This window comes from Halichoeres trimaculatus, unplaced genomic scaffold (genome assembly GCF_033239565.1).
Source record: "Halichoeres trimaculatus isolate MK-OKI-2021-1 unplaced genomic scaffold, fHalTri1.1 fHalTri1_scaffold_5, whole genome shotgun sequence".
NCBI classification, from domain to species: Eukaryota; Metazoa; Chordata; class Actinopteri; order Labriformes; family Labridae; genus Halichoeres; species Halichoeres trimaculatus.
In genome coordinates, this window is record NW_027437183.1 from 19,669,718 (window position 1) to 19,682,596 (window position 12,879).

Consider the following 12,879-nt stretch of genomic DNA (forward strand, 5'->3'; position numbering starts at 1 on the left):
ATCACTTCACATCGTGCTAACATTACATTTATTCTTCAGCATAAATCAGACAAATTAGTGTCATTTAACTCCTGATACAAGAAAAAAAGCTACACAAGGCCCCAATAAAATATTTTAGGTGACAAATTGTGACAAAAGGAGGGTGAAGGCTAGCTGGTAGCTGATAAGTGGTCCTGTTGTGGTGAAAATAGGTACCACTACACCAAAGAATCCAATTTAGAAGTGGTGGAAGAGCAAACAAGAGTATTACTAGTGTTTGTCAACAAAGACCTGATTCAACATAATCAACCCTGTGATTTGGGTCTACAAGGACCCTTTACAAATGCTGCGTTTGCAGTGATGTATACAGTCTCAGAATACATTAGCTATAGTCAGATGATGCTATTACCGCTGGGCTCAACAACCATCAGGTGCTTTCAGCATAGCTAGCAGGAAGCTATAAAGGACAACTGAGAAAGACTTTCTTTTCTGTGTGCTGCATTGTTTACAGTCCAACTGGAGCTTCAGAAACAAGAATAGAGCTGAGACACAATGTCCAAAGTGGACTGTTAGCAGACATCTGTTTATAGACATTGGTAAAGGCTAAATGTACATCAGATGTCTGCTGATTGGTCCCTGCATTAAAGCTAAACTGCCCCTCCTCTTTTTCTCTCTGCACTGACTGTTTTCCTCATGCTTGTGTACCTGCAGAAATGCTGGAGGATGACAAATGACAACTACAATGCCTCTGACACTTAGAGTAGTCTGTCTGCAGATTCTGTATTCTTACACAGAATCTGTAACTACAGATTAGAAAATACAAAACTGAATCATTTCAAACATTGAAGCGTTTGTTTTTCCTCCTATATTTAAACGACTGCAAACTCTCTCTCGGAAATACCTTTAAAATCTCTAAAAGGACCTCTGAGCGGAGCAAAACAATGCATTCAGCTTCATTCAGTGGGCTGTGAATGAAGTCTGATTGAATGGATGTACAGTGAAAAGGAGGAAACAGATGTGGAAGCTGAAGATTAGATTCCTGTCAGGGCTGTTTTCATGGGCAGCTCTGCTCTCGGTCTGGTGATACACCGGCTGCAACTGCCAGCACTGACTGCCTCTCTCATTATTCACCTCCACGCAGCAAAAATCTGCTGAATGCAGGCCTTGTCCACATGATCAATTGACATTTCGCACACATTTATCCATACCCACTCCAAAGTATGAACTATTAGGCTAGGGGACAAACGATAATGGCCAGGCCGGCTGAACGGTTTCCTAAACAGGTTATTTGTTTGGCGTATGGTCAAGGGCAGTGATGAAGCCATTCTGAAGAACTATTAAAGTGTAAAGGAAAGCTTCTCCAGCGCTGGGACTAATATAGACATGTGAGAAGTCTAAGCTACTGTATAACAGAATCTCATTATGGAGCCAGATAAGGCTGGATATTATTATGATGGTTTAACTAGACTAGAAGATTAATTCATCATCTGTATTTTTTATGATGAGTCGTGGTCATGCTGTGGAGATATAAATAATTCTGTACTAATGTGTTCTAATTCAATCTCTGTGGGAAACACAAACTGACAGGCATCAGTAAGCCAGACACAGTAACACATCGTGGTCAGAGTGTGTGTCAGTGTGTGTGTGTATGTGCGTCAGTGCTGGCCTCAGGACTCATCCTCTATTGCCCATATGACACCAAGTGGCCTGCTGGCACCACTGAGACCTTTAACACACTGCAGCCAAGGAATAAAAAAAGATTTGTGTCCCTGGCAATCCTCCCTACTAGAGAATACATGATGAGCAAGTACAGCTCTTAAGCTTTAACACCTGCATGACTGAGTTTGTTGCTGCCAAACAAATAATGCTCCCACTTTTTGCACATTTTGAATGCTAATGTGGACAAGAAATTTAAGAAACAACACATAATGTTGTTCAGTGGCTGTAATGTAAATGTGTAGCTATGCACAGCAGTCACAGACAAGGCTACACTGGGTTCAACATAATGGACTCTGTGTGTGTGTGTGTGTGTGTGTGATTACGAAGCAGCGTGGCCTAGTTTGGTCGTGCATGGCTCCCCGGGGGGGTTCCATTATACGCTACTCAATCCTCTGGGCCTTTTACGGGGAAATGATGGAGCAACGTAGTAAAGTCTTAATCCTCACCCATGAACCATCTGCTGAGGGCAAAAACTTAATGTGTACATTGAAGTGAACCCCAACAAAAGAAAAACTAATGTGTTTCAAAAACCCACTGGGCAGCGAACACTCTCACTTCCTCGATATGCAAACCAAATGTCTGACAGGAAGATCTCTTATTAAATCATAACACATCCACTCTCCATCAGGACTTGTAAATCAGGCCATTTGTTTATGCAAAGCTCCAAAGAGAACACCAAGGAGTGCCGGGATTTTTAAAGCCACAATCCAACTTACCAACACAGCCCACAAACACCATATGTTTCCTTCAGTCTCAGTCGTTGACCTGAGAAGGAGAGTGCAAGCCCGCTCAGGGGGCAGCTAAAGCATTTTCTCTGCCTTCCTGCATTTGTCAGGGGGAGAACAAGTCCTGCTCATACAAGCAAGGAACAGATTCTGTGCCGCACCTCTGCATCAAATACAGGTCAAGGTTAACAAGCAATAAAACACACGGCTTAAGATACACAGCAGATGTGGCGTGGAGACAAATTAAAGGGGCACTTGGCCCTTTTATACCTGGGCTACCTCTTCTTTTGACACTTTTGGGGCCTTACAGAATCAAGCACTTAACCTTACACTGCTCTCTTAGAAGACACCATTGATAAAAACTGGAATTTTACCTCACAGATCACAGGAGCTGGTGGTGTGAAAGTGCCTCCAATATTTACAACACCAAAACCACACAACAACACAAACACACTGAGACATCTTGACAAAAGTTGGCCCAGAAACTCCTGGGTCTTGCATGGTTGAACTGATGTATCAATGTGTCTGTTGGCTTAAAAAAATGTGCTCTTTTAGGCCTGTTTCTGTGAGGATCTTTTCTTTAATTTTCTCATTGGTGTAAGTTAGCACTGTCAGCGTGCGTACTCTTAGTGGCACATTTGCTCCAAAGGATAAGACTGCAGTAATACCAACTTGTATCAGTGCTGCCTGCTGAAATCACTGGACCAGTTTAAAACCTTTTTTATTTGATTGAATGAGTCAGGCATACCTCAAAATAGTGATTGATGCCAATGCCCTTATTGATTCTACTTATCAATCCGATTATTTATGGATCCCCTTATCAATTCCTTATGTTAAATTTCTGTGTACAAAAAGTAAGCTAAAGGTTTTCTATGTCAACAATATTTTACTAAGTTTATAAGGAAATAAATATGACTTGACATTTTTTGTATGTAATGCTGTTGGTCAACAAATGTTTTAAGATGTTGGTGGTGTTGCCACCCTTGCATGATACTACAGAAATACACAAATTGCTCTTTGTGTTGTTAGTGTCTATTGGTCAAGTGCAGTCAAGTCAAGCTTTTGATCACTTGGATATCTGTACCATTGTCTTGGGAATTCTTCTGCTGACAGACGTTGAGTGTAGTTGACATGTGGTGTAATGTAAAGAATCAATAAGGGAATTGATAAGTACCACGGCTAATGATGTTGATGGATCGAACCATTTCTTGATTCTTAACATGAACAGGTTATCAATACCCATCCCTACCCAAAAATGTGTAGAACAACAAGGGTTTTGAAAAACAGCGCATCCACTTTCAGCAAACACTGGCCCATCAAATGTTATAAATTTACTTTCACACAAAGACATGGACACATCCAACATGTCTTATTAGCCAGAGACAACCCTGGATCAGGGTATCTCTTTCAGCATTTTCCAAAGTTGTCAAGTCTGCTGATGAAAATTTGAGATCACAGACCCCCAAAAAATCTTCTTGAGATGCTGATGTGAGATTGAATACCGTTATGAGTTCACTCATAATCCATCCACCTGAGGATGTGATGATTCACACCAGACACCACTCTCCCTGCTGCTACCCCCCTCTAAAATCAGAACACTAACTTTCATCCATCAGATCAAGTGGCCTGGGGAAGAAAGGTGTCTTACACATTGGTCCTTGATGTGATTGAGATGCTGGCTGATAGACAGTGTAATCATCTTGATTGAACCACTGACAGCTGCTTGTTGGAAGCTCAATATCTAAATGAGAGCTGCCTTGGAGGGGGGTAAAACCCTGTTCCATATAGTCCATAATCCATATCTGCACCAAAGGGGGACTTAACTGTTAGCACATGAGGTGATACATAAAGGTAGAGGCTATGACTCCAAACTGGTGACTCTTGTAACCCTGGGAGCCCCAAGCCTAAACGGATTATAAGCCTTTTTGAAAGGTTGTGACACTGTAACTATCCCTTCCCTGTGTATGAATCAAACCGCCTGCTGAGCCAACACGACCTCTGAAATCGTATTAACTACTCCCTCCGGCACTTCTTCAATGAAAAGTGAGTACCTGGGCCTAAACTGAGGTCTCCTGCAGGATCACAGTGCTGGTCAACTTGCACGGTTTAATTGAAGTTTGCCTTGCAGGTACAACAGCTGAATGCTCCGTCTGAGGCTGCACACATGAAGCTGCTCTCTGCAAACCCATTTCAGCTGCCGACCGCAGCAAGGTTCCCGTCAGGATGGATGTGTTACTATAAAACCACTTCTTCCACCCAAGTGACTGCATCCACCCATGCAAACTTCGAGCTGCAAATCCACTCTGTGTAATCTGTTCGCACACGGTGAGTGGAAACACCGGCAAGACCGCGAGCGAGAAGAAAGAAGCGATGCAAACTTACGTGAAAACGAAAAATAAAGTGGTCGATCCCACAAGGAGTGTGGCAGCAGTGGACACTGGGATGTATTTGGTGGGTTTAAATCTCTTTCCAGCGCTGTTGGGCATTCTGTAGTTTCCACATTCCTCAATTATTTATTCCAGGTTGGAGTCGCATGTAGAAAAAAGATCCAGTGTGCAGAGCAGGCGTTTCTGGGGCTATGAAGGTACAACCAGTCCGTCTCTGCTACCGCTGGAGCCGCATAGATCCTGGGATAGAGAGGCAGGAACACACGGAGCCTTCCGAGAGCCTGGAAATCCCACCCTTACAATCCTGCCCACTGGTGAGGTCACTGAACCGCTCAGAAAGGTGGAGCCTCTGAGCAAAGCCTGCAAGTGGCTCCTGGAGACACGGATCGGAGAAATAATGTTTGCAGTTACTTGCACCACAAAGACCAGGACTATTTTTGATACACGCGCAGTTAACACCTCAATTTCTATTGAATCAATTTTAGACAGTTTTATTTTCTGTCTTTGAAAACTTACTTACAGTAGCTCTGGTGTGCATGATATAGATTTTATTCAGAAAAGTATCAGCACAAATCTCCAGTCACAATTGTATTAGTTTACTATTGATCATTAGTTCGATTTTCAAATAGAGATGACACAAATGATCAAGCCAAGTTCAGCTGTTTAAAAAGGATTGTGACATTCCACTTTTGTATTCTGTTTGATTATTGAGGATTAAAAGTTGCACTGTCAATATTTCTGCAGAAATATCTCACAGAGAAGCAAAACTCTAAATAAATAGTTATATAAATAGTTAAATAAATTTTTTATTCATTCAATGTTATATTTAGTCTTTTGCATTTAAAAAAAAAATCATTTTGGCTCAATTTTATTTCATTTATTTTTACTGATTTATGGTATTTATTTGATTTAATCATATCAAATCAAAATAAATCAAATCAACTCTTCCCAAATATTGCTGAATAGATACTTTTCTTATGCAAAGCACTTTTGTCAGTTGATGTAAGAGAGATACTATATTAATAAAGATGAGTTTGAGAGAATACTGGTTTGAGATTTTGGGTTTTATGTGTTTTGCCACCTTTACAAATCCTCCTTGCTTAGAGTGTATTATCTTAATCAGTGATTCTTTAAATTTATAATAATTCCCTTATGCTTTCACATTTGGCCATTAAAATGATTCTGACTTGATTTTGGCTTTATGGGTCACAGCGCCCTCAAGTGGCACATGACAGGTTGTATTCAAACAGCGAAACAATCAGTTTTGGCTCTAGTGAGCCACCGTAATGTTTGTAGGGAACAGCTCAGATTAGCTTCAGTCTCTTGTACCGAGCATGGTGCCGACAAGGGCTTTAGTTTCGAGCTAGGGGCCACCACCCATAGATATTTGTGCTATATGAGGTTTGTTTCGTCACCCTGCTGTGGATTTAATCAAAAATCTTTCGTCATTTAACTAAAGGAAGCCATAGTTTGTGTGGGGACATTGTGTTTCACCGTATTAACGGTGATTCAGATAAGCTCTGCTAATTAGCTAGCCCTGCTGGATTTCGTCTCTCGGGATGTCTTCCAGGAAAACTTTGAAACTTATATGCGGGTTGGCTGGAGGCTCAGCCGCCCTTGTGTTTGCTGTTGCCGCCGCTGACTCCCGAGGATACTTTGGCGAGAAGCAGGGTGAGGCGACCGGTCGGTGGTCGAAGTTCACCGTTCTTAAGGCTGCTCAGCCGGCGTGGACACCTGCCAGCCACACGCCAGCTCCCACTGGACACTCATGGGACTTCAACTGGGATAAGTACGTGATGATAAAAAGCAGTTTCCCTTCTATTTTATTGTAAGAACATAAGAACGCTTGCTTGGTCTTTGCTACTGTTGCTCCTCCGCCTAAGTGCGCCATGCCTTACCCCAGTAAACCAAACATATCCAGACTAGAGTCAAACTAGCTTTATGATGACTACTCTGGGCGGACTTGTTAAAACCCTACTGCATTTTGGATTCCTTTTGGACAGAAACGGTAAGACTGTTTGATGCCAAAGTGGCGGCATGAAATGAAAGTGAAAGTATGCGTGACTTCGACTATGTGAGGAGATCGAGCAGAGCTGAATGAAACCAAGTTTGCTGCACTCAATTGTAAACTCATGATAATTTGGGCAGTCAGAATCAAGAGTGGACTGTATGGGGGTATGAAAGTGAGGTAAAATCTATAATGTATCCGGAAAGTACAGAATTCACCCGGATATATATAAATATCCTCCTGTTCTTAGGACATAACTATCTCATTAAACAGGAATTTTTTAACCAATTATTTTTGAATTTCACGTTTTTACGATTGTATCTTGAAACAGAAAATATTTATTTTTATTTTTCCTTTTTTTATGAGATAGTGCCTCGTAAAAACATGAATTTATTTATTTTTAGAATTTTCTGTTTTTACGATAGTGTCATAAAAACAGAAAATATTTATTTTGATTTTTCTGTTTTATGAGATACTATCTCGTAACAACAGGAATTTATTTTTGATTTGCCTGTTTTTATGAGATAATATGTCATAAAAACAGGAATCTAAACAGTGAAGGAATTCCTGAAAATCTTTAATCGTCATATTGACGAAGAAACATGTAACTGTTCACTAAAACACATTCAAAAACCTGCCTTACCTGTATTAAACCCACACCTCTGATTAGCAGCAAAAACATGCAGTCCTGCAGCAGATGGTCAAGAGAAATCCTATTTTTGCAAGATAGTATCTCATCAAAACAGGGAAATCGGAAATAACATTTTCTGTTTTTACAAGAAAGTATCTAATAAAAAAGAAAATGTAAATAAATTACTGTTTATATGAGATAGTTATGTTGTAAAAACAGAAGGATATATATTTTTTTCCAAGTGACTGCAATCCGCCACCATAGGAAAGTCATCCACCTATTATACTTTATAAATTCTAGTTTGGCGTAGGGATTGTTCAAAAGGGGAGTTCAAAGTCTTTTCAGTATCCACAATCATAGCCTAGCCCAAAGATAATCACTTAAGTTAACAATGTGTGATGCAGCCACTTCTGATCTAACAATCACCCCGTCTTAACCCTGTCCAGGAGAGACCCATCTGCTTTGTCTAATGGGAAGAAGAAGGAAAGTTCAGCTGAAGACCCCAGCTCCGAGCAGGACAATGGCAAACCAAAAGCTACGCGAAACATCCTCCTCATCAGACACTCCCAGTACAACCTGAGCGGGAACAGCGACAAGGAGAGGATCCTCACCCCTTTAGGTATTTTTTTTCAGCTTGTATAACCTGGAAAACTAGTCTCAAGAGTAGTTTCAGTTGAGATGTACACATATGAGCTTTGAGCTCACTTCTATAAGTGTGATTACACACACATCACAGAGTGAACCACAATGATAACAATTGTTGATGGAACAATGCCAGGCTTTGTCTTGCTCAAATTTTTACAGCGAGCAGTTCTTACAGATCAGCCTTTTGTTAAAATGTCTGTTCTGTCTCCACTGTCAGGTCGCGAGCAGGCCGAGTTAACGGGAAAGCGGTTGGCAGCATTGGGACTGAAGTATGATGTTCTGATCCACTCGAGCATGGCCCGGGCCACAGAGACGGCAAACATCATCAGCAAACACCTCTCAGGTAGTTGATAGATAACATAACGGGGACTGAAGAGTCAGTGTTGTTTCTAACAACATGAACAGCAAACAAAATGAAAGTTTAAAGTTATTGGTCTTATGATGCCGGCTATTTTTAAAAGCCATTTCTAAGACTTTTTACTTTTTTGTGATAGAAGTGAATACAGACAAGACATTCTTGGAGTGGAGCTTGGGTTTCCTGTTTTCTGACAGTTTTGTGCTTTCCCATCCATATGTTTTCAACAAGCAGTGGTGCTTTATTTCTGATTTGACCTTGGAGTTTAAAAGATCATTTGCTGTAAGAAATAAAGAACATTATATGTGCTACTTAAAAGTGCTAACCCAAACAAAATGTTTATCAGAATTTACATACTCTTGGGCAAAATTCTCCAGGAGCTTCCTTGGCCAAACTGTCTCACCAAGCTTCATGTCAATTGTTTTTTAGAGATGGACCAATGTGGTTTTTGCAGGGCCGATACCGATTATTGGTAGTCAAGGAAGCTGATAACAGATATTTATTTGCAGTAAAAGTAAAAATATTTGCGTCAAAATTTCGAATGATAAAAGCTCCAACACTTGACTTCATTCAAATACCTTTAAGTATATGTTTATTTAACAGCTCTAAACAGCTCGAAAGGTCAGCGGCATGTCTTATAAAGTTAAATAAAAACCTGAAAAAATAATTAGCTAAAGTTTTCTCCAGAAATTAACATTTTCCAAAGTTTTAATGTAATTGCAATAAAACTCAATTGAGTTCGTGCTGCCTTCTGTAGGCATGTAATGCATTTCCAATATTTTTAGTTTTCACATGAGTGGTTATCACAGACAGAGAAACTTTGCAGAGAAGCAGTAACAAGCAGCTCCTGAATATTTGCAGTTTAAATCATTTCTTATCATTTTAAGAGCCAGGAAAACGATCTCCTGTAAGTACTGATAGCAAGTGTGGGATTTTCTGGTGACGTTGGCATTAAGCAAGTGGACTTTCGTTTACCGCATCTAGCTGGTTAGGAATCACTTTTCTTTGCTCAGTCAGGCCTTTGTGTGTTGGGCCCAAATAAATGACCAAATCAACAACAGCAGCCTCTCCTTTCACTAAGAACTGTTCATACTGTTGATCTAGTTTTATTCTTGTACTTGTGTTTGACTCTTAGTTCAAACTGTTGGTTCAGACATGAAATCGTTGAGATGCTTTGATATTCTGGTTGTGATTTTAGAGAATAAGCGTGATTTTGAGAAACCAGATCGGTCTTGTAATGGGAATCTTGACACCTTAAAAACATGTTTTTTTTTTCCTGTGTTTTTACTGGTGCGTGGTTTGAATGTGACACAACCACCTGTTGTTGCCTTTGGCTGGTGTGCTAATCACAGAAAAGAAGAAAACATTACTGCCTTTGATTCAGAATATGGAGAAAGTGCAGTGACATCAACAAGCTGTCACAGAAAAATATTTTGAAAAATAAAACTGTGAAATTATGTGAAGTACAAGCTTATCCAGAGAAAAGTAGCATATCAGAAGTCATGCACAGTCTCAGGTCTCAGGTCTCCAAAAGTCCATCTCTATCGTATCTTGTTTATCTTTTCAGTATCTACTTTCCTCTTTCTATTAATCAGTCATATTCATTAGGACCAAATCACAACACTTGTATGTTTGAACCATAAGCAGGTCTAGACCACATCCTAACCAATTATGAGCAAGTCACAGGCAAAGAAAGACTTCTAACAGGCAGAAACCTCGAGCAGAACCAGACACATTATACTTAAATGACATATGTCCCATGTTAACTTTTCGCAGAAATCCTGACCATCACAAATTGATATTAACATTTTCATCTTGTCATTTCTCTTCTACGGGTCTAGGAGTGGAGCTGGTGAGCTGTGATTTACTAAGAGAGGGCGCGCCTATTGAGCCGGTTCCTCCTGTCACTCACTGGAAGCCTGATGCTGTGGTGAGAGAAGCTACAACACCTCTGTCCGTTTCTGATGTTTGTGCACTTGTATTCACTTATTTAGGAAAGTTGTGCTTCCCACGTGTCCCAGCAGGCGTCCTGTTAAGTGCTTTAGCTACAGCTTCAGAATCAGTCGATACATCAGTGCATTGATTCAGGAACGGGTGATGGGAAAAGTGAAATTCCAAAAGGCCAGGACTGGTAGAAGTCGACCAGCTAAGTGTTGTTCTTATTTTGTACTTCAGTAATTTGCTAAAAAAAAATGGCTTCACAGTTCAGATGGTTAGGGACTGAAAGGGTTTGAGTTTCCCACTTGCTTAAAACCTAAATGAGGGAAATCTGAACCTGATGGAGTGTTTTTATGCTACTAAAACATGATTATTAGTGGAACAATCCTTTAATAACTCAGTAATTCCTCTGGTACTAATTTGATTTTAAAATGATGCTTAATAAATTGAGAGCACTGAAGCCATCTGTTCAGACCCTGATTTCTATACAGTTGGCCTGATTTTGGAATTAAGCTCTTCAAACATTACCCACAATGCACAGCAGCATCATGTATTGACTCTGTATGACTGATAGGGTTCAAACAGAGCCTGTTCATGTGACAAGTCAGCTTTCAACCTCTCTACCATCCTCCAGCAGTACCATGAAGATGGAGCTCGCATTGAAGCAGCCTTTCGCCGCTACATCCACCGCGCTGACCCCAAGCAGAAGGAGGACAGCTACGAGATCATCGTGTGTCATGCCAATGTCATCCGCTATTTTGTCTGCAGGTTTGTCCCGTGCACTGGCGAGGTTGGTCATGACTCAGCTACAGCTGATTGTGGCCTACTTGCTTTGCTTTTTATGAAATGTGCTATGAATTGTTGCTCATAGTTGTTTTTTCGCTTCCCATGTTTATACAATTAACAGTCAGCTGAAAGTGAATTGGTCTATAAAAGTGAAGATTTAAAAAATAAGAAACTTAAAGGATAAGTTCGGTTTATACAGCTTTTACATTGATTACAGAATGAAGTAGAACAAAATACTCACCCAGAAGGCTTTCCTGATCCAAGCAGTGCTTCGGGAGATATTTAGTTCCAAAATCACGCAGCGGACGTCCGTATAATGGGATCCATCGGGGCATAGACAGCGCCGCTCCTAAAACTCTATTAATCGTCCAAAAACTCGTGATTTTCATCAATATTCCATCATGGTCTGCTCCAGGTAAGTCCTCTGTTGTAGTCTTTGTCACTTCAGACAGCGCTATGTAGCTGTAATGACCTCTGAACTGACGAAGACTTTGTTTACGTTTGCCCCTCAAAGAAATGAGTCAGCTCTCCAGAAAGTACTGCGCATGTGCAGTTGGCTCTCCAGAGAGTACTGCGCAGTACTCTCTGAAGAGCTGACTCCTCTCCTCTATCACACAGGGGCAACGTAAACAAAGTCTTCATCAGTTTAGAGGTCATTACAGCTACATAGCGCTGTCTGGAGTGACACAGACTGCAACAGAGGACTTACCTGGAGCGGGCCATGATGGAATATTGATGAAAAACACGAGTTTTTGGACGATTAATGGAGTTTTAGGAGCGGCGCTGTCTATGCCCCGGTGGATCCCATTATACGGACGTCCGCTGCACGATTTTGGATCTAAATATCTCCCGAAGCACTGCTTGGATCAGGAAAGCCTTCTGGGTGAGTATTTTGTTCTACTTCATTCTATAAACAATGTAAAAGCTGTATAAACAGAACTTATCCTTTAAGACACTTGTTCTGAGACTGAATTAAAGTTTTCTTCGGGCAGCTATGAGCTTGTTTTGTTGACTGCATGCATTTTGCTTTTTTGTCAATGGCATTTCCCATGAACCCATGTGCAGTGAATTATGTGTGTTTACCTACCACCTTTTTTTATTTGTTTTGTCCTCTCAGGGCTCTGCAGTTTCCTCCAGAGGGCTGGTTACGTATGGGCTTGAACAACGGCAGCATCACGTGGCTAACTATCCGTCCCAGTGGCCGGGTGGCCCTCAGAAGTCTTGGAGATGCAGGATTCATGCCCCCCGATAAACTTACAAGGACCTGATGGCCAAACGCTTTGCAGATTTCAGGGACTCAGTCCAAACGTCCAGTCAGTCGGTCGCAGGGTCAACGCAGACTTCTCCTTAAGTGTCTTGAAAATTATTTGTGGTGATATTTTGTAATTAAACTACCATCATTTAATTAACGAGAGACTCTGTGGCTGCAATTACTTCCGTGCCATAGAACGCCAGCAGAAGTAATCAACAGCTGCATAGCAACTCCTGAATGTAACTGAGGATTTTTACACACGACTGATTTTTAAACCAAAAAAAATTGCATTTGTATCACTGTTGTAAATGAGAATCATGTGTCACTTCTGAACAGTCAAGTGAAAAATGTGTGTTGTTTTGTTTGGCTGTAGTAAATAAATCTGTAAATCCCTCTGCTTCTGTGAACTGACAGAACACACTGACACGTCGGCAATAAAGTAGGAGTGATGTTT

The 12,879-nt window shown here is 40.8% G+C and overlaps 2 protein-coding genes across 5 annotated transcripts in view; one reads left to right on the forward strand and one right to left on the reverse strand.

Moving 5' to 3' along the window:
• The window catches only part of zdhhc8b (zDHHC palmitoyltransferase 8b), a 98,841-nt gene extending 93,587 nt beyond the window's left edge, over positions 1 to 5,254 (reverse strand). The window contains exon 1 of the mRNA XM_074670595.1: positions 4,806 to 5,254. Coding sequence (XP_074526696.1) covers positions 4,806 to 4,909 — 104 coding nt within the window. The 5' untranslated portion in view covers positions 4,910 to 5,254. The remainder of the gene's footprint in view (positions 1 to 4,805) is intronic.
• Positions 5,255 to 6,051: 797 nt separating this feature from the next.
• pgam5 (PGAM family member 5, serine/threonine protein phosphatase, mitochondrial) lies at positions 6,052 to 12,824 on the forward strand. Of its 4 annotated transcripts, none has more exons than XM_074669990.1 (6): positions 6,052 to 6,599; positions 7,896 to 8,068; positions 8,312 to 8,437; positions 10,291 to 10,379; positions 11,022 to 11,155; positions 12,291 to 12,824. In XM_074669990.1, the coding sequence occupies exons 1-6, from the start codon at positions 6,370 to 6,372 to the stop codon at positions 12,439 to 12,441; spliced, it is 903 nt and encodes a 300-aa protein (XP_074526091.1). In that variant the 5' UTR covers positions 6,052 to 6,369; the 3' UTR covers positions 12,442 to 12,824. The 4 variants fall into 4 exon arrangements, with proteins under 4 accessions (XP_074526091.1, XP_074526092.1, XP_074526089.1 ...); XM_074669991.1 differs by having other exon boundaries at positions 11,025 to 11,155; XM_074669988.1 differs by having other exon boundaries at positions 8,312 to 8,436; positions 10,284 to 10,379.
• The last annotated feature ends 55 nt before the right edge of the window (positions 12,825 to 12,879 follow it).

Excerpts from the sequence above, each read along its gene's own strand:
- pgam5 (XM_074669988.1), top strand. The coding sequence starts at position 6,370 with ATGTCTTCCAGGAAAACTTTGAAACTTATATGCGGGTTGGCTGGAGGC. Across the intron at positions 8,069-8,311 it reads GAGGATCCTCACCCCTTTAG|GTCGCGAGCAGGCCGAGTTA; the intron begins GTATTTTTTTTC and ends CTCCACTGTCAG. Across the intron at positions 11,156-12,290 it reads ATCCGCTATTTTGTCTGCAG|GGCTCTGCAGTTTCCTCCAG; the intron begins GTTTGTCCCGTG and ends TTGTCCTCTCAG.